This window comes from Grammomys surdaster, unplaced genomic scaffold (genome assembly GCF_004785775.1).
Source record: "Grammomys surdaster isolate TR1022 unplaced genomic scaffold, NIH_TR_1.0 188, whole genome shotgun sequence".
NCBI classification, from domain to species: domain Eukaryota; kingdom Metazoa; phylum Chordata; class Mammalia; order Rodentia; family Muridae; genus Grammomys; species Grammomys surdaster.
In genome coordinates this window covers 9,182,427-9,204,135 of record NW_021604633.1, presented here as the reverse complement: position 1 = coordinate 9,204,135, position 21,709 = coordinate 9,182,427, and the positions used below count along the sequence as shown (strand labels likewise).

The 21,709-nt window shown below is 37.3% G+C and overlaps 1 protein-coding gene across 12 annotated transcripts in view; it reads left to right on the top strand.

Annotated features, from left to right (window-relative positions):
* Positions 1-21,709, top strand: part of Hdac9 (histone deacetylase 9) — an 818,562-nt gene that overhangs the window by 456,751 nt on the left and 340,102 nt on the right. For 7 of the 12 annotated variants that reach the window (XM_028768866.1, XM_028768862.1, XM_028768861.1 and 4 more), the window contains one exon: positions 18,711-18,842. The exons of the other annotated variants lie outside the window; for them this stretch is intronic. In XM_028768866.1, the coding sequence (XP_028624699.1) occupies positions 18,711-18,842 (132 nt within the window). The remainder of the gene's footprint in view (positions 1-18,710; positions 18,843-21,709) is intronic. 12 annotated transcript variants of the gene reach the window in all.

Here is a 21,709-nt window from a genome sequence, read left to right as displayed (position 1 = left end):
AAAAAAAAAAAAAAACAAAAACTATGGTGCAATACTTATGTTGTCTAACCGCTCCTGAGCACAGGACATGCCCTGGAGGTTGGTGGACATACCAGTGTCATTTTCATTGAAGAAACTGAGTTTCCCTCATTTAGCAACTATTATATGCAAATAGCTTCTTGTCAAAGCTATTTCTGTTCCTCCCTTCTGGGTTTTGTCCACTTTGAGCTTGTACAGGTCTTGTGCTAGCCGTCTTTATGAGAGATCATATGTGTATCAGCCCTGCTGTGCCTTTAAAACTGAGACCCTAAAAATGTCTGCTATCTTTGGTTCTTACAGTCTGTCTACTCCCTCTTCTATGTTTTATTGCCATATGAATGGAAGGACTTCTGTTTCATTTTTTTAATTCATTGTTGTGGAAGGAGAGCTGTTGTTCATATGCATCAAGTTCATTCTCTTCTACATTGTCCTGCCTCCTGATGAGCTTATCAATGAGACTCCTTTTTTTCTGACACTGGGACTTTTAATTTTGAGGTTTGTTTTTTAAAGATAGTATCACGCTTTATCTGTTTGTGTCCCTCTGTGTGGGTGTATGTGTGAGTTTGCACGCCCATGTGCACATGTGTGAAGGTCAGAGGACAAGTTGCAGGAGTTGGTTCTCTCCTTCTAGCATGTTGAGTCTTCACCAGCTGAGCCATCTGACTACCCAGCATTTTCCTTTTCCTTCCTTCTTAGTGTTTCCAATGTTTCTGGCAAAGGATACCATCTGCTCTGCTCTGATGTAGTCTCAGCTTCTTCAATTAGAAACTTTAATACATTACTCGTAGTTAATTGTTAAATTCAAGGTGATTCCAAAATGTGCTGCCTCTGAGTTTAAGCTAGTATTTTTGCTGACTCTTCAAGCTGTGTTTTTATTTCCTTTCCTATTTTTTTGTTTGCTTCTTTTGTAATTTTATTGAAAGTGGGAAAGATAGAATGGAAAAATAAAAGTTCTATCCTTACAGTTTCTTTTCTAATGTTCAGTATGAACATTTGTGTCATTTAGCTGGAACTGGCCACTTTTAAAAACAATTTGCTAAAACTGTGTTTGCCAGAGAATTCAGTTTTCTCTGGTTTCTGTGTGATCTATCCCCAAATCGTTATTTTCTTGAGATTCCACTGAGAGTTCATTCTTAAATAGCCTCTGTCCTCCTGTTCCCACAGGTCTAACCTGATACAGTTGTAAGACGGAGATGGTTTTTATTCTGTTCCCCCATTTATGTATCGCTTATACTTCAGTAATGGACTCAACAGAAAAATCATAGTTGTTATATTAAAAAAGAAGTGTGGTTAAATATTGTGTAACAGAGGATAAACTAGACTATACATTTGGGAATTATAAGAACTAAATTTGTTATGTTTTTTTTCTGGTATTAATCAACCTGTGACCTTCTGATAAGGTCAGAAAATGAAAGCCATTTTTGACTATCCAATAATCAGAAAAATCAGGTGCCTTGAAAATAAAATTTATTAATACAAGGCAACTGCATTTAATATTTGATTCATCTTGGTAATTATTATGGTATAAAATACTATAATATTTAATCAGTTTTGAGTAGTAATATTGCCTGTGATAAATGAAGAGTATAAATTCATGATCTATAAATTTTGACAATAGCAATCATAGTAGAAAATAATGTTCCTAAGACTATTTGATCCAAAGATTTAGTATGATTAAATTTCCTGATGACAATGAATTAAAATTCATAGTTCAATAAATGAAGAACTGGTTTTACTAATTGTATATGCAATTAGTGTGGTAGGTAATTAGAGCTTAAGATATGTACCGATTGTGAACTGTGGGATAATTAGTCAGCCTTAAGGAAGATTGAATGCCTAAGTCAACATACTTATTTGAAGGAGAATGTAATGGAGAAAAGCCAGTGTAGTCTAGAAAGACAAGATATGGAAGTAATATGACTTGGCCTACTATGGATATGGCTGAGAAATTTGCTTACTTTGGATTTATATAATCCCCATTCTAGCTTCAGTATTTTTAAAAGTACATTATGGAACATATTTTCTTGTGAGCAATGAAAGTCTTGCATGCCAGTCCCATGAATGGTGCCTGAAATATGGCAATCCCAGTACTTATATGGCCACTATAGTAGTGTCATGTTTGCAAAAAGAATTATTAATAACAGGATGGAATTTAAAGGAATTTGAATGTCATTTCCTTTCTTAACCTTGTCACTGAACGTTGTGACCATTGAAGTGTTTTGAATTTCAAATGTTTCATCTAATGAGAATAGGCCAATCATATTATATGAGGAAATATATTATTTTATTTCATGAAGAGTATGATAAGAAAATGTTAATTACTTGAAAACATCATGGGTGAAAAAATGACTGCTGTTGCATAATCTTATCTCATATTCAATATAATTGTTCACTCTTGCAAAGGCTAATGAAATACTTTTCATTCCCCATAAAATGCACAATTAGAAGCAGGCAGGACATATTAGATAAGTTTGGAATGAAAATTTGGCAAAAAATAATAATTAAGGCTCTTAAAATGTTTGGCCATCTGTTGTAAAGTCAGGAAGATGGTTTAAATTTTTTTTTAATTTGTAAAATTCACAACTATAGAACTTGAAACCCTAGGGAAATGTTCCACACAATGTATCCACTTATTTTTCTTTAGACATAACTAGTGACTATATCAAAGATAAAATATTTATGATGCTGTTTTCTTTACATCTTCATTCACCTATCTGTTTCCTTTGAAAGAAAAGTATTCCCCATGGCAGAGACTCTGGCCATGTAGAGTGATGTTACCATTCATATGTCTTAAGTGGCTTCTTCTTCTTTCCTAGTGTTTTCATAGATCATATAACAACTGATTAAGGCATATGTAGGTTTTCATCAAGGACCCTTGTCTTTCTCCGGATCTCCCAGCCTCTTCTGTTATACAGCACTTTGCTCCTTGGTGACTCCATCTTCAATTTTCACTCGAATTAGCATGCCACAGACTTTTCATCAGCCTCTATGTAGGATAGCCTGCTTTCATCCATAACTTGTGTGGTTTTGAGCTCTCTGTATCTGTACTCACAGGCTGCTATAATTTTCTTTTAATAAACGTTAGCAGTTATCTACCAATTACAACGTATCAAATTGGCTTTTATGTTTTTCTTTCTAATTTCCTGGCTTTTAAAATGGGGTATAATCATACATACCTTTAATCCCAGGACTCTAGATGCAGAGGCAGGTAGATCTCTGAGTTGAAGGACAGCCTAGTCTTCAAGTCTAGAACAGCCAGACTACACAGAGAAACCCTGTCTGAATAAACAAAAGAAAACCAAACCAAACAAACAAACAAAAAGTATCCTTGAAGAATGTGCTTGTTATACCTTAAATCCTTGACAAGAAGGCCTTTGCGCTGAACCCACTCCTGAGGCTGCGTTTTGCAGTGGGAGAGTTTGCCATTGAGGAGCTTGTGTTTGTCCCGATCAGACATATGCAGTATAATCCTAACAGGCTGACTGGCTGATTATGTAGCCTATGAGCCATCCTTCTTATGAGAAGCTACCTCATATCTCAAGGTTGTCAGCATTCTTCTGGGAAAACAAAGGTCTAATCCCCCTGAAAACATAGTGAACAGAAGATACTGGGGTGATTGCATTTTTCAGATATAAATTTTGTGTTACTTTATTTTTAATGTTTTGGTTTTGTTGTGTGTATGTTAAAATACTGTGTATACGTACAAGTAATAGTCACAGAATTTATTGGAATGCTGAAGCTGCCCTTAAGATATATCACTCCTTATGAATAGTACAGAGGCAAACTGCCCAGTAGAATTTTTAATGGTCATGGAAATATTCTGTACCTGTTATTGCCTAGTTCAGTAGCCTCTAGATACACATAGCCATTTGGCACTGGACACTGGAAATGGAGCTAGCATTATCTGTAATTGAACTTTTTTGAGTACTTTAAGTTACTTTAAGTAGTCACTTGTGGCTAGTGACTGTCCTTTAACACAGCACAGGTATTGGCCAAAGCTGTGTTAAAGCAGGCAAAGCTGTGAGGTAACCGTCACTTAAAAATCAAAACAAAACATTATCTCACTCAGAGCTTTGTAAGCATCATAACAAATTGTTTTCCCTAAGACTGGACACACTGCAAATTAAGCTACCCCATAAATAATCTCTGAACATACTTTGTAATATTTGAAAGATCAAAAATCTAACAAGTTTGGCTCAAATAGGGGCCTAGTCACTTAATTGCACCTTTTGTGTTTGGATGCTCACGTGATGTTAGGAAGCCATTGTGTTCAAATGTTACTAGACATAGTGAGGCCTATTCAGAATTCTTCAGGGCTTCTTGGATAACAGTGCTGCCTAAATACTGTCACAGAGCCCCAGGAGCCCCAGACTTTCCTCTTCACACCTTAAGAACACAAAAGCAAGCATTTATCACTTAGTTTTTCAGGAAAATTCTAAGGACTATCTCACTTGAACATTCTGGCTCATGAACAACCCAGAATCAGTCCCTCTTACAATATAAGATTACATCAAGAGTGTCAGGAGGAATAGCTGGCCATTCTCTAGAGATGTCTGGATAGAGTTTATATGGTTCTCAGATTTGTGAAAGTGAAAGGCTGGCCAGCATTCTTCCCTCTAATGGGTAGTTATGAGCCTGGCAACTCTCCTATTCAAAATTTTGTGTGGATTTCCCAACAGACATTGTGCTTTTCCTCAGTGGGTTTCTTTAGATTTCAATTGCCTCCTCACTGTTTAAATACAAAATCCCTAAGTATCAGGACTCACATACAGCACTCTGTGGTTCTTCCTCCATCCCCTTCCCAGCATTGGTGTTGGAGTCCACAGTTCAGTATGTTCGTTTACTTTCTTCTCCTAAGTTATTCCCAAATACATACTGTTTCTCCTAACAGTGCCATTTCTCCAGTGTCCAGACTTGTGCTTTAGTTCTGTGCTGTAGGCAATGCAGGTAACATTATTTTTATGTGATGCAGCTGTGCTATTTTGAAAACACTTTTTTTAAATAACCAACTACTGCACCATATAAATATGTGCAAACCTCTCATTGGTGCAAAGCACAGATTTTATTTAGTTCTTAAATGTTATGAATATCATTTGGTCCTTTAAGGTCTTCATTTTGCAGTTGTGTATTGCTTATGGAATAAATACCATATTCCTCTGTGACATGCTCTGTAGCTTTCATGATATAAACTATGGTTGGGTAATAAAGAACGCATACTGTCAAGAGGGACATCAAGAGGAAGCGTGATTATGGTGGTGTCTTACCTTCAAGCACTGCGTTTCTCCACATTATGACATATCAACAAGCAAGAAAGTGGCAGCTTGTGTTGATGTGATATTCAGTCACATCAAAAAATCAAGTTTCAAGAGAATGATACAGGTTAATGGACAGATACATTTATGTGATGGGAGTGATTAACTGTTCTCTCTTTTGTAATAGGAGTAGATAACTTTTCTTTCTTTGTACTAGATCGTATTCTAAGCATCCTATCTACATAGCTTAATGACCCATAAAATAATCCCGTGTATGTATCTCCTTGTTTTTGCTGGCTTACAGTCACAGGCACATTTGGGGGTGCAGGGCTTTAATTCAGTCTTCACTCTTTGTACTAGAGCAGCAGGTGCAGTGCAGGCTTGAACAGCAAGCTTTGTGCTTTTTTATTATTAACATTAGCTATTTAGTATCATTGTAAAGGGAAGAACTGCATTGTATTCATTATACTAAAAGCAGAAAGTCAAATTTACTTAACATGTACCATTTGCAAACTAACTTTAGTGCAATCGTACAAAATGTTCTGGATACTTTAAAATAACGTGTGCACTTGGAATTATCACTGAATGGAGGCCAAGACAGATATTTTCTATTGGAAGGAAATTATTTAAAGCCACAAATTGATATGTTCTTTATCATCTAAATATTTAACTTTTCAAACAAACTATTCTAAAAATAAAACATTTTCACTTAAAGTTGAATTTTCCAAATTTGTTTGCCATAAACGAATATGCAACCTATATTTTGATCTGCAACATGCAGCATTTTACAAAAGTAAAATAGGGACAAAATATATTAGATTGAAGTTTCTATCTACAAAAGTTTATTTTCAAAATCTGAATTGAAGAGTAATTATCTAGCTCTTACTGATGTTTTTAAAGACTGATCTATGTTTCCATTATAGTTACTTAAACATGCAGCAAAAATTACTTCTTTTTATTTACTTATAAATTTTTTACTCTAGGTTTATTACTATAGTACTATTTGCTTTCTTGAAGAAATGATATCCCTACTTATTGCAGACACGCACACACAGACATGATTTTATAAGCAGCCTAGAAGAGAAAATGATAGACATTAGGGATGATCTGCACAATTAGGCTAATATTCAGGGATCTAAATTAGGAAAGAAAATATAAGTTCCAGTGATGAAAACCTGTGATGCAGAATGCAGGAAGAGAGATAAATTGCCAGAAACCCAAAGGTAGCATGGTAGCATTATACGCTTCCTTTAAAGTACATGGAGTCAATTTTAGAATTTGGAGAACCTAATCAGGACATCCAAGAGATTAATCATATGAGGTCTCAGAAAAAAATACATTTCAGTAAGAGAAGGGGGTGCCTTTAGAAGCACTATGACTCTTTGTTAGGTTTCAACCCCACCCCCTCTGTCTAACTAAATGACAAAATACAAGAAGTCGTCATGGACAATGAGTTTGAAATTTTCCCATGTTACAGGTTGAGAATTTATACTGGTTAGAAAGTATTGTTCAACCTTATTATAGAAATTATATTGAAATGCATATTCCAAAGTATTGCAGAGGGGGGGGGAATGAAAACGAGAATTTCATGACTAATCAATCTTCTAATTCAAGCTATTCAAATAGAATATTTTCAGAGTTCACCTATTCAAATACTTCCTGAATAAAACAGGAGACCAAGGAAATGAAAGCAAACTTTTAATTCTGCACTTTGGCTCAACCAGAAGCTGTGGTTATGTCGAGAACATAGAATAGATTAAGACATAGTCTTTGGTTCTCAATTGCTCAGAGTATGGTACTAAGAGGCTTTACTTAACCATTGTCTTAATAAATGTGATCATTGTCCAAGCCTTCTGGTTGACATACTCCTGTAATACTATTTCCAAACCCGTTCATAAAGGATGTACTTCTCTTCTTGCTTTTGGTATCAAAACTAGAGTTGTTTTACTGTTGCCTACATGAGTGGGTTCAGAGTAATGCTTATTCAGCATTATTCTAGAGAAGTTCCTTTGCTAGTTGATGATGTTATCAAATTTATACCCAGATCAATATTCTAAAAGGACTTCCAGAACTTTCTGCGTCTCTAAATCGTTAGGTTTTGGTTTTATGAGTTTGCATGATTATTTGACTTAGGCATTCTCAGCTTCTCTTTCTTTCTCTCAAGCTCTGACTTCACTGACTCTGTCTGTCTGCCTTACAAGCTACACTTCTTCCCTCTGTTTTTGCTGATGCATCTCTCACAGAAGAAACCTTAAAACATGAGGTGCCTACAATTCTGCCCTGCTTTCTGAAACTTTTAAAATTTTCCTAATAGTCTTTATTTATGTGAAAATGTTATAACTATATACAATGTATTCTGATCGTATCCTCCCTCATGACCCCAAGCATATCCCCTCCTAGCTTCATGTAATTTTTCTTTCATTAAACTAACTAAGTCCAGTTAGTGATACATACACACATGAGTGACAAGCATGTAGGACTGTCTACTGGCACATGAGCAACTTACCAGAAGCCACACTAAAACAACAAGAACAAAAATGTAAAAAATCAAAAACAAAAACAAATAATCTCCCTCTGTTGGCTGACTTAATTTTGTGTAAGTCTTAAGCAGGTAACCACTGTTACGGGTTCATGAATGTCCATAAAACAGTGATTAAAAACTGTGAAAGTAATTTTTATTTACTAGGTGTAATTGTCATCTCAAAGAATTACTGCTCAATAAGCTCACCCTTTCTAACTCTTTCTAAATTCTTGCTGGCTGATTCAACTCAGATGTTCTGGCCCAACCCCCCTCCAAGCTTACTGATTAAAACTGGCTTCTCTCCACATCTGACTGAATTGCTCTGTGTGGCCTCAAACTATGACAGCCTGCTCGTTTTATGGCTCTTTCTCTTTTTCTGGCTAGTTCTGTCTTCACTTGCAACCTAACTCTGTAAAACTGCCCCAATAAAACTAACTGCTCCCCCCCCCCACTGCGTGCACACACGCGCATATGCTACTCTCTTAAGAAACCTCTTTCCTTGGCCCTCATGTCTCACTGGACAATGACAGGGGGACCGGAGCCATTACAAAGTCCCCTTCAATTACTGGAGGTCAGGCCTCTATCCCTGCCTTTGCAAGATTAGAATTGCCATAGCCCTTCTATACTTAAAGAAGGGAGGAGATGTCAGGGGCAGCCCTGCTTGCACACTGAAGGCCTAAAATCAGCCATAGGCCTAAAATCAGCCATAGGCCTAAAATCAGCAATAGGCCTGTCATACATGTATACTAACACCAAGTCTTGGGTCTCAGTGGAAAAACATTGAAACAGATGGCTATAAGCTAATGTAAACAGGCAGCTTTTGTAGTAATTTACCAGCCTGAGTAGTCATAGACCTTGTAAATAGGTAGCCTTAGCAGATAATATCAACTTAGATAAGGAAAAGTGAATCATAGGCAGAGTCATAGCGACCTATCCCCTGAACCCTCACCCAGCCCATAATCTGTTCTGAAAGGTATCTGTATTCCCCCTGAACACCCACACTCCAGTGTCATCCCCTTCCCCACGTCCTGCCTTTTTGTGTTTATAACCCCTGTGTGAATAATTAAATTTACGATTTGAAAAAAAATAAATAAATTTTTAAAAAGAGTTCAAAAAAAAAAGGAACCTCTTTCCTGTACAATTTTCTTAAGAGTTGGTTATATCCTATCTCTGACTCATTCCATCAAAACTTTCCCTGATTTGTCACTTTGTCTGTCACTCAATTAGACTGCACTTTCAAATATAGCTGCTTCAGTCTACAAACCAACTTTACATTCATTGTTAGGGATTAAAGGTATGTACTAAGTTCATACCTACATTCCAGCCAGAGGTATTAAAGATGTGCAGCATCTGCATTCCAGTGAGATCACACAGACCTATAAGGCCTTTAGATGTGATCCTTTGTCAGAGCAGCCATGTTGCTGGATTAAAATTCCCATAAAGACAGCAGTAGGCTCCAATCTCTGGCTTTTATAAGCCCTCTACCACATTTTCTGAAGTATTCGCTGAACATTCCAGAAACATAATCTGAGATCTGAATCCGCAACTGTAGATACCAATTAGAATTTTGGACAAGTTTATTTTCTGGATGGAACTCAGGGTTCATACTCTTTTCCAGTATTCATCACTAAGATATTATCCACAGTTTTAGATTTCATGCCTTTGATGGACCCCTGGTAGATCTTTCTGAGATATTTATCCTTAATAGTTTTGAAGTAGCCTGTCTCATCTTGGCTCCCAACATTTATGCCTCCAGATTTTATTCTTTTACTGCTTCTGTTTAAACAATACAAACTTGACCACTAGACTCATCTTTGGCTCCATTTCCTGCCTCTACTCTTTTCCAGAGTGATATATTTTCCCACCTGTTTGTTTGTTTTCTTTAAGAACTGATCACCTTCCTCAAGTCTTTATTGTTTCTTCCGTAATCCAAGGATAAACAGAATAAATGTACAGAATAAATGCTCAGTAGGCATCTGATGAGAGGATCATATCATTCTTCTTCTTGTCAGATGCTTAGTACTCATGCATATAATTAAAGCCAAAAATAGGAATCTCAGTCATATTCGTTTTTTTACTACCCCTAAGAAAAGCATGACATTTAAACCACCTGAAACAGAACTGTTTTTAGCAAACAAACAAACAAACAAACAAACAAACAAGTTGTTCTTTGAGGCTCTGTAATATATAAACTTTGCAAAAATCTGTTCTAACCACATCTCTAACTAAAAATTTTAACTGCCAAATAATATGTTCTCATTAAAGCCATGTTAGTACCATGGCATGTTTGTCTGATGATAATAGAGCCTCTCTACTTTGCCTTTCAGTTTCTCATGGAAAACCCCTATGAAGAAGTATGGTGTCTTCTCCTAAACCCCATTGACTTTCAAGCTCCTGGTTGACCTAGAAAGGCAAAACATGCTGAAATTCTCCATAATTCTCTTCTAAAGCAAAAGAAATATCATTTCAATGATTTCTTCAGTGTTTTATTGAGTTATAATGGGGCATGATTATGCTAACAGATTTCTATAAACCAAAGTAGTAAGAGAAAAAAATCACATCTATTATCTAACAGATCTACATGTCAAAGTGTGGAATTAGTCATGCTGGGCTAAAATTACATGTCATCAGGGCTGTGCATCTTTGTGGAATCTCCCTATGTTCATTTTTCCTGCATTTTCTGCCTTCTGAATTTTGCCAATAGTTTCTGATGTAGACCTCCACTTTCAAAAAAAAGTGACCCATCTTGCTTTTCACAAGCTGTGAAATCTGAAGTGCACTGGTTTTCTTTTATACCTGTAGAGAAAAACTGTGTGACAACTGAGGGTCCAGTCAAAGCCAGGGGAATCTTCTAGCAATCGTAAATCCACCTTTGCCTTTCATTTACCCTTTACTTTACTATGTAGTATAATACTCAGGCAGGTATCGACACCCTCAGTGTTGACAGATTCATCCAACTGCCTTCCTATTGAATGTGTAGGCTCTTCTTGTTATTGTTATCCTTCAGATAACACAGTATAACAAATGTCACTGCATCATTCATGTTTTATAGATAGTCTGAGTTGTAGGCAAAACCTCTATTGTATTAATGAATAGCATGAACCTCTTCCTATGTCAGATTCTTAAGTGAAAAGCAAAGTAAATGCAAGTTGTTTTAAAAAATACGTAAGTACCTGGGACAGGACAAAAAATATTATTATATAAACAGAATCATATACATTATTTGATTCTCATTTTCATAATTTTGACATGCAAAATACAAAAGAAATGTGTTATTGGAGTATGTTAATTGGTCTACTTTTCAACATCCAAAACATATATGTTTGTATAATCAGAAAAACAGCAATAAATATTATATAATGAAAACTTCAAGAGATTTACCATAGATTATACTAGTAAGTAAGGTTTACCAATTTTGAAAAGGAATAACTCTCTTTTTAAAAGGAGACAATGTTAGCATATTTGAAATGAGAGAACAGAAAGTCATGTGCTGTGAAATTTCTTAAAGTGGAATCTGTAGGAAATGGCACTGACATATTGCCACAAATGTGACTAGTTATTCAGAATCAAACTTCCCTCAAATGTCTTTTGTTTGTTTGTTTGTTTTTTCAAAGATTTATTTATTTATTTATTTATTTATTTTAATTTATATAACTACACTGGAGCTGTCTTCAGACACACCAGAATTGGGTATCAGATTCCATTATAGATGGTTGTGAACCACCATGTGGTTGCTGTGAATTGAACTCAGGACCTTTGAAAAAGCATTCGGTGCTCTTAACTACTGAGTCATTTCTCCAGCCCCCTCAAATGTTTTTTAAAGAATTTTATGTATGAATTTCATATTTGAAGTGGCTACAATTAGAAATAATATTACACTGTAGAAACCATTATTTGTAACGTTAAAGATGAATATTATACCAGCCAAGTGGGCTACAAGTTGTAATGCTCTTATTGCATATACTGAATACCTCTTTGAAGGATTCATGTTTGTCTAATTATATACCTTTTAATTAAGTAATTTGCATAAGACTTTTTTCAATCAGATCTTTCTACATAGCCTTAGCTATTCTGAAGCTCTTTGTCCTTCTTGCTGTGTCTCCCACGCACTAGGATTACAAGATTGGGCCACCATGCCCAAGGATCTGATTTTTTTAATTAATTAGGTTTGAATATCCTGGACCTCTCCAGTGTCTTTCATAATGGTGGTATATATCTTGACGAGTTATTTACAACACAAGAATAAGTGAGAAGGAGACTTAAGCGAGAGTCACCCCAGGAAGCATAATCTCCATACAAGACACAAATTGAGCAAGTGATAGACTGTCCTTTTTCAAGTTACAGAGTGCTAGAACCATCACTTCCTAAGACAGTGTATAGGTAAAGAACAGCAAGAAAAAACTCAGGCCGGGTGGTGGTGGCACACGCCTTTAATCCCAGCACTTGGGAGGCAGAGACAGGCGGATTTCTGAGTTCGAGAGTTCGAGGCTAGCCTGGTCTACAGAATGAGTTCCAGGACAGCCAGGGCTACACAGAGAAACCCTGTCTCAAAAAACCAAAAAAAAGAAAAAACTCAGAAAGGGAAATGTCATGTGTGGGGGCTGACAGATGCCCAGTGTTAACAGGGAAGAATGAACAATGCCACAGAGAGTTCAGAAATTGGTACTAGAGTCTTGACTTTCTCCTGTAATCATAGAGCTAAACATTCATGGCAAGTGTACTAACTCCTTGAATTTCCCAAAGACTCATTAGTATAACAAAATATTTACTCATCTAATGTGTCTTCTTGATTAACAATCATCCTAATTAATATTTTGAAATTGTTTTAGAAATTATTTGCATACGTGATTTATTTCATTGATTTATTTACATCCCAATGTCAGCTCCTTCTCCTCCCAGTACCCCCTCACACACAAATGCTACCCCTATTCCCCCAGGCCCTTCTCCTTTGAGAATGGGAAGCTTCCCCTTCCCCTCAGTATCACTCCCCACAGCACATCAAGTCACGGAAAGACTAGGCGCATCCTCTCCCACTGAGGGTGGACAAGGCGGTCCAGTAAAGGGAAACAGATCCACAGGCAGACAACAGCTTTAAGGATGGGCCCTACTCCAGTTGTTGGGGCCTTAAAAACAGGTCACACATCTGCTACATATGTGCACAGGGCCTAGGTCCTGCCAATGCTAATACTTTGGTTGGTGGTTCAGTCTCAGGGAGCCCAAGGGTCCAGATTAGTTTACTATGTTGATCTTTCTGTAGTGTGCCTGTCCTCTTTGGGTTCCTCCATCCTTACTCCAACCCTTCTTCAAGATTCCCCAAACTCCAACTAATGTTTACCTGTGGGTGTCTGCATCTGTTTCCATGGCTGCTCGGTGGAGCCTCTCAGAGGAGAGTTGATAGGCTTCTATCTACAAGCAAAGCAGAGTCTCATTAATAGTTTCAGGGATTAGTTCTTGCTCATGGGATGGGTCTCATATTGGGCCAGTCATTGGTTGGCCATATCCTCTTTCTCCTCTTTCTCTGCTGTGTCTTTGTACCTGCAGGATACATTTGAGGTTGAAGGTTTCATGGGTGGGTTGCTGTCTTATTCTTCAATTGGGAGTCTTGCCTGGTTACAAGAAGTGGCCACATCAGGATCTTTTTTTTAAAACTCAGTGGCTCCTTTATTCTTATGATCATTCCTAATGGAGCTTTTCTGCATTCCATGATGTGTGATAGTGAATATTTATGATAAAATTATTAGTATAAAGAATATTCATTACTTAAGATTAAACATTAACTGGGTATGGGGGCTAGAGAGGTATCTTAACAGATAAGAATTCTGGCTTCTCTCCAGAGGACCTAGATTCAATTCCCAGCATCTACATCGTGGCACAAAATCATCTAACACTCTACTTCCATCTTCTGATCTCTATGGGCCTGTCACTTTGATATACAGATAAGCATGCAAGCAAAATATGTTATACACAAAATAAAATAATATTTTATACTTCTAAACTTAACCAAGACAAAATGCACACAGTAGGTACTCATTCTCAATAGGAAGTGATATATTACAGAAAAGTAATGAGTAGAATTTATACTTTGAAAAAATCAAAGAAAATATGTGGTCAGCTTCTAATAAAAGTACTTTAAATAATAATAATGAAAGTCTAAAAAAGAATTATTGTTGCAGGAAGTATTAAAAAAATGAACAGCAGTTCCAGTACTATACCCAGCACCAGTGGGACACATGGCACCAGCGGGACACATGGCATCAGAGCTCCAAAATCTCTCTACCCAACTTGCTGAGTTTCCTCACTACCATGCCAGCCCTGTGCTTCAAAACCCTCACGGCCTTTCTGGTGCACATCAGGCAAACCCATGCTTTGCTGCCATTACCTTTCTCTATTGAACTCAGTTGAGTCCTTGCAAGAATACCAAACAAACTTAGCTTAAAAACAATGGTAACTTAATCTCTGGGCACAACAACTAGAATGCTAATCTTGTAAGGCATATTAAATATACATCCTCTGATAGCGAATCCTGGCAGATTTGCCATAAACCAGGAGACACAAGTAGCTACATCTTGCCCTAATGCTATCCTGTCCTCTCTTCTTCCTCTCTTCCCCTATTCAACCTGGAAGTCCCTCCTACTTGCTCAGTGATTGGCTCCATTATTCATTAGGGAATGGAATGGTTCACAAGTCACCTGAGTATGTGACTCACTCCTTGTCCACAGCCCCTCCCAAGAGAGCAGAATTTACATCAAAATACAAACAGCACCAGACCCATCCACAACAAATTATTGATTTTATTGTTTTAATAGATAGTGCATTAAGCTTGTATCTACCAGTTGTAGGCACACAACCTTCTTCTTACATTTTCATTTTATTGGTTCTATTTTATTTTAGTATAATTTCCTTAGTCGTATGTGAGCCACATGAGACATTCAGAGAGAACTCCCTCACAATCTTTTCCCATGACATGTAATGAACAACACTGTTACTGTTCTTTCATAGATGATATAATAATTTGCTGAGATTAATCTACCCTCCCATGATTAGAGTTAGCCAATGAAAGGATTAGCATTGGTGTTTGATTTGGGCCTGCCTGTGTCAGAGTCCTGCACACTTGCATAGGATTTTGTATGGGTCTGTATGTATTTATACAAATGCAAATCATGATTGTCCCTGGGTCATACTTAAACACCCTGTCACACACCACTTCTACTATTTCCCTGCCTGAATCCTGATGCTGTACCAAGGATTTCTGACCGGTTAACCTGTGCTTCTAGTAGTCAGCTTGTGATACATCTCCTGACTTGATTCTCTTGCACAGCCTCCCTGATCACATTCTGCATCATCAAGAGGAGGAGAATAATGTTGTAAAACATCTCCGTGAAACATTATTCAGATGTGTGTGCTGACTTTTGCTCTTCATTCTTTGAAATGAGATAAGAAAAAAGTCCTAGGGTTGTTCTGCCTATGTTATTACCTTTCCAACCCATGATCTTACACATAATTTTTGATGTATGGTTTTTGAGGGAGCAAATGTTCACATTCAGGTGACACATAAACTAAAACTTAGGCCTTCTTTGGGCAGATGAATTGAAATGTGGAGGGCAGCTATGGGGTAGAGATGAAAAGGTGATTAGTGCAACCAGCCTTCTCTGAAAGTAGTCATTTCCTTCTAACCTCTGAGGATTGGTAAAGGAGGAGCATGGATATCTCGAGCCTTCACAGAGATCAGAGCATTGAAAGTGAAAGCAACTCCAAGGACAAAAGAACTGGTCATTACTCCTCTTGCCCAGCTGTTTTTATCATTGTGAGCACCAGTGTGAGTGCTGAGGGCTGTCTGTCATTACATTCTCATCCTCACCACTGACATTCTACTGTCTCTGGTGACTTAAAATCACTGAAATCTGGACAGAAGCTTTTGCTAGAACCATTGCATAGGGCCTTTCCTCAAAAACATGTAAATAGCAAATTTTTCAAATATAAGTTTATGTTCCAGTTTTTAGTATGTGTATAAATATAATGTTTATAAATACACTATATATATAATGTGTGTACATACATACATACATACATACATACATAAATATGGAAATATGACCATCCAAAAGAAGTTGGCCAGGCTTACTTCCAACATAAATATCAGTAGTACTTGCACAATTACTCCTTTGCAAATTCTGAAGTCATAGTAGAACACAGTGGAATATATGTTACCAAAAGCTCTGGGGAACAGAGGAGGATGAGTTAATGAATGAAAAGTCACAGCATGGTAGCAGAGATATTGGTTGGTGTTCTGCCTCATAAAGAGTGGTTATAATTAACAGTGTTGCATCATGTAATTCAAAACAACTGCCAGAGAAAAGTTTGAATGTTCTCACCCCAGAGAACTCATATGTTTGAGATAAAGGAAAACTGGGTCTTTTTTAGTTGATAAATACACAACATATACAGGTTCAAAATCATCATACTCTATCCTGTAAATACACATAGTTATATCCTGTGAAAAGACTTAGAAAAGAATATTAATAGATTTAAAACTTTTAAGAAATAATTTCCAAGGATAAATTAATTAGTTATCAAGACTCTATTACCACTCCTCAATCTTTGATCACTTTCCCTTTTTTGCTCAAAATTTTCACATTCTCCCACAGTTTTTATTGCCTGCTTTATCCATCCCATGGTGGTATAGTTACTGACAGCTCCTAATGAATGATTGACCCCTTGGGGTTTCTTACACTACTGACCTTTGGGCCTAGATAATTCCTTGTCATTGAGGGACAATTATCCTCAGCTTATTGGACGACTGGAAGTACCTATGGCTCTTACATGTTAATGCTAGTATCATCTTCCCATACGGATGACCAGTGATGTTTCAAACATCACCAAATATCTCTGGAGAAATATCTTCTCTGATTTAGAAACAACCAATGGCTTATCTTGTATGAGGCATTATTCCATTCAATTCTCTATTAATTGCAACTTATAAAGAACCCTATTGATTAGAGCTAAGTCACTGATGCCAAGAAAGTGATGGATGGATAAGAAAAAGGGAGAAAGACTACGGAACTTATTTCACTGCTGATTGTAAATGCTGTTTAAATGGAAGTAAACAGGGTTACATGGATGTAGAGGCACCCAGCAATTGGCAAGAACAAGAAGCCATTCACATAGCTGAAGGTGAAGGACCAACTGGTTCTTCAGTTCTAAAGTCATGGATCACTGACATTCAGGGAGGAAGCAAAGGCAGGATGTACTGGGCTGAGGCCACCAATAAGCATCCCAAGTCTCCCATCCACTGCCTCATGAAGTGCTAAGTCAGTGGTTTTGTTCCTTCTGGGCATCCAATTTTTAATGTTTAATCCATTAGACTTCATTGAAACTTTTGAATAGATCTCAGTCAGAGAACAATCTCAGATTTTTATTTTTTTTCTGAGTAGGTCATAGGAAAAACAGAGACATGCCATTATAGTAAAAATTGGGGGACTCACCGTCCTTTGTTTCTATAATGTCAATGCTTTCAGGCACAATATCAAATACATGGCACAAAAATAAAGAGCTTGTGTTATATTTTTATCTGAGAAATGCAATACTTCTCAGTTTAAGTTGACCACTGCAGGGAAGAGAACAAGAGAGCAAACAAATACAGATATTTGATGTCTTGGGGTGTGTGTGCTGAGATCTACTGCTACTCTTCTTTAAAAGGAAAGAGTTCATTGATGAGAAACTCCAGGAACATTGGGTCTAGTGTGGGCAATCATTGGCACTTTACAAAAGTTATCTTGCATTATGTATGAGGTTCCTCTGTAAGGAAAAGTAGGGAAAAGTATGTTCAGGGTAGATCAGGGTGCTTGGATACATCCCTGACTTCCTCCCATCACCTCTGTAGCTTGGACAAGTTATTTATCCTCTGTAGTTTGACTTCCTTGTCAATACTATAACATTACAGATAGAGTCTATACCATTCCATGTTTTATGTGTAAGCAAGTTAGTATTGACAAAATACTTAGGATGGTGTTATAACATAGAAAACATGATAAAATGTTTATTTTCATCAGAAACAGCCTTGCGATCACACCACCATCCTCAACCACACATGCAATATATTTCTACTACACAAAGATGGTTTTCAGCGCCTCCATTCTTTAAACATAATTTTTTGAAAATATAACAGATCACTACCATATAGATTCACTATTTGGAATAATATAGCCAAAGAAATAGTACCATACACATGGGTTAGGGGAGTTTGCATTTTCAAGCATACACCCTAACTGCAAACTTTCAATTCCAGCTTGGTCAGCTTCCTTTTTTCCTGGTGGGATTCTGAGGACATGGAAGGAGTTACTCACAGGGATGCCAGTTCTTGTTGTGTTATTCTGTAGAATATGTTTTCCCAAAGTTTTAGGTTAGAAGCTTCTGACAAAGACGTATTTCAGGAGTCAGAATTAGACATAAATTATGCTCTGTGGAGGTGTCTTCTTGTTACCAGGAGTCAGGTCAGAGTGTCCAACCTCACATTAAGTTACTGTTTTAGTGGTTATTGAATTTCAGTCTTGAGAGAATTAGGAGGCCAGCCAATGAAGCGTAATAAATCTTACTCAGACCTACCCGTAATTAGGGATTAAACCTCCCATTAACAATTACAGTTGTGCTAGATAAAAGTTAAGTAGAAAAGTTAATTTTGCTTCTACTTCACATTCATGTTAAGGGAAAGATGGAATTTACTTTATAAAATGATTACTATATTTGTCTGTTTGATTAATTTAGAGTTAACATCTTACTTATATGCTTGGGTTTTTAATTTGAGAATATTATACTGGGTGAAGATTGGCATTACTCTTTTTTTTTTTTTTTACATTTGGACACAGGAGCATTTGGCTCTTTATTTTTTAATTTTTATCTATTTTCTTTGTCTCAATCCCCAGCCTCAGAGCCCAACTTGAAGGTGCGGTCCAGGTTAAAACAGAAAGTGGCAGAGAGGAGAAGCAGCCCCTTACTCAGGCGGAAGGATGGAAATCTTGTCACTTCATTCAAGAAGCGAGTGTTTGAGGTGGCAGGTAATTGAGGATTGGGCAGTCACACACTAACACTTGCTGGTCATAGGATTATTATTTTTTTTTAAGTTTAGAATCAAAATACTCCTGCATTTTGAGAAGTATTTCCTGAAAGGCAGTTTATTTGAAAACACACAAATAGTTACAGTAGTAAACTTTGCTCTGTATTTGCCAGCTAAATGTTGCAGGAAATGAAACGGGGAAAACAGCAATGTGTCTGTCAGTCATGGCACAGCAGAGCAACACCAATGCTCGCACTGTTCTTTTCAGAAGCAATCAGTCTGTTTAGGAAATGCCAACTAATAGACTATAGTTTTTAATAAAATATGATTGGAAATGAGCAGAGGAGGGGCAGTCGAGAAGAGCACACCCCTCTCCCTTTCCTTAGACATGAATGTAAGAAATACATCTGGGAAAATTAAACTATGTAGAACAGCAAAACCTTGACTTTTCAACAAATTTACAGAACTCATAAATGACTTTATGTGTTTACTAGTGACCTGGGACTCATGACAGACGGGGGAAATGCTGCTTTTTATGAAGGGGAAAAGGCTGTCGTTTTCACTAGTCTCAAATGGAAGGGTTCATATTTTTTTAGCTGCCTGGTTAGTTGTGGGGAGAACATGTTAGGAAATTCAACCTGATGTCTTACAAACCCCTTCGTCCCATTTGTACCTGTTCTGAAATTAGAGAAGCACCTAAGAATACAAGAACCCAAAAGGCTAGCCACAAAAATCCTGGCTACTGCTTACTTAAGGATACAGGAACCCGAAGGGCTGCACAGAAGTTAATACTGACTACTGTTTCCTGGGTACTGAGAGCAATGGTTCAGACCCAGATGTTTCAACCAGGCACAGAGGAAAGAGGCCATGGTCTGAAGCTACCTTCTGTTTTGAAAGGAAGTGTGACTGTTTCAGGATAGGCAGCTGGTCTTGGTTCTCCCAGATCGGACCTTACTCCTCAGGTTTTTTTTAAAAATCTTGGTTGACCTGTTTCTCTTTTAGCCAGAACAAGTTTAGAGAGGAGAGTCAAAGGAATAGTCTGATAGAGGTGAAATAGCTTGGATACAAATGGTGGGGCAGCTTAAACATTGACAGATTATTTCCATTTGTAAACAAAGTCCACAGTCTCCTCTCTAAGTACAATAAACGGCTATTGTTAAGTGAACAAAAGTATTAGCAATTGCATTTTGAGAACCCCATGAGAGATGCAAAATTTAGAAGAAACAAGCAATATTTATTTTTAATATCTGTATAATCACAAGTTTATAGGAACTGAGTCCTCCATTTGGAATTACAGATTTTGTCTTAGTTTTATGGTATTGCAGTCCATCCTTTTTTGTTGTTGATGGTGGTGTTTTGTTTGGTTGGTTGGTTGGTTGGTTTCTCTGTGTAGCCCTGGCCTCGAACTCAGAAATCCACTTGCCTCTGCCTCCCAAGTGCTGGGATTAAAGGCGTGTGCCACCACTGCCTGGCTAATCCATCCCTTTTTGTCTCAGGAAGTACGTGAGGTGTGGCTTCCGTGCTTACTTGTACAGATGTCCAGTCTGTGGGGCCCCTACAGATGCTTTCCTAAGTGGTTTGTTTGTTACGTTTTATTTTAAACTAGGCTTTTTCACTGAGTCTAAATGTGTTTGGGGTATCTGAACTTCAGCACACAGGTGTCTCCACCTGACCCTTTCCTGTGGATTTTTATCTAATTTGAAGAACCCTGTGTCTTGATAGTGAAGGTTTTGAGTAGCCAGTTTGGAGGCGAGCACAGTGCCGTTGCGGTTAAAGAAGTGTCATTACTGCTAGTCTCTTCTCTGCTTTTTCCTCTTTCCCTTCTACAGGAGGAAGTGCTCCTCTCTCTCCTTTGCCTCCTCTTCATCGTTGATGTTTTAAAACAAATTATCATTTCACAGGATGTTTTCAAACTCAAGCATTTTCTCCCCTTCTTCCTCCAAACATTTTCTTCTCTTAAAATGTTACACTGATCAACTCTGCGCCTGCTGTGATCCCCTGCTCTCTCCTCTGCTGTCCTTGCTTCGTTTATTATTCTTCAAGTCCCGTTCCAAACTCCTTCCTTTTCCGGGGTTCTCACAGTTTATCCACAAAAGTGCTCACTACATGCACTCGGGCTCTGACCAGTCTGTGGTATAGGGCCCTGGCTCAGGAGTTGCTAGGATGAAATCATACAGGTTTCCACACAACGAAACAGTTCTTTTTGAATATCACCTAAGTAAGATAATATAAAATGGTAAAGACAGAAGAACATTTAAGAACATGGTGATTTTAATTATATGGAAATGAAATAATTGGGGTAACTAACAGCCATCCCGACTTCAGCCTTACATCACAGCTGTGAGATTCAGGAGCAGAAGTACCTGCAAGAATTTTTTTTTAATATTTTATTTATGTTTCTTTTTTTAAATATAATTTATTTATTTTTTTTCAAATTGTAATTTATACTCATTCACTCCAAAGCTTCTGTAAAGCAAAGGACACAGTCAATAGGACAGAGCGGCAACCAACAGATTGGGAAAAGATCTTCACCAACCCTACGTCTGATAAAGGGCTAATATCCAAGGTACACAAAGAACTGAAGAAATTAGACTCTAGACAATCAAAGAACCCTATTAAAAAATGGAGCACAGAGCTGAACAAAGAATTCTGCAAGAATTTTTAAAGTGCAATTATAAAAGAAAAGTAAGCTGTGTGACTGTGGCAGGGAAAGTATAGAGAGAGGAGGAGGGTCAGGAGGGTCAACCTGGGCTGGATGAAATGGCCCTGTTTCTCTCTCTCTCTCTTTCCACACACACACACACACATATATACATACATACATATATATATATATATATACATATACATACATACATATGTATATGT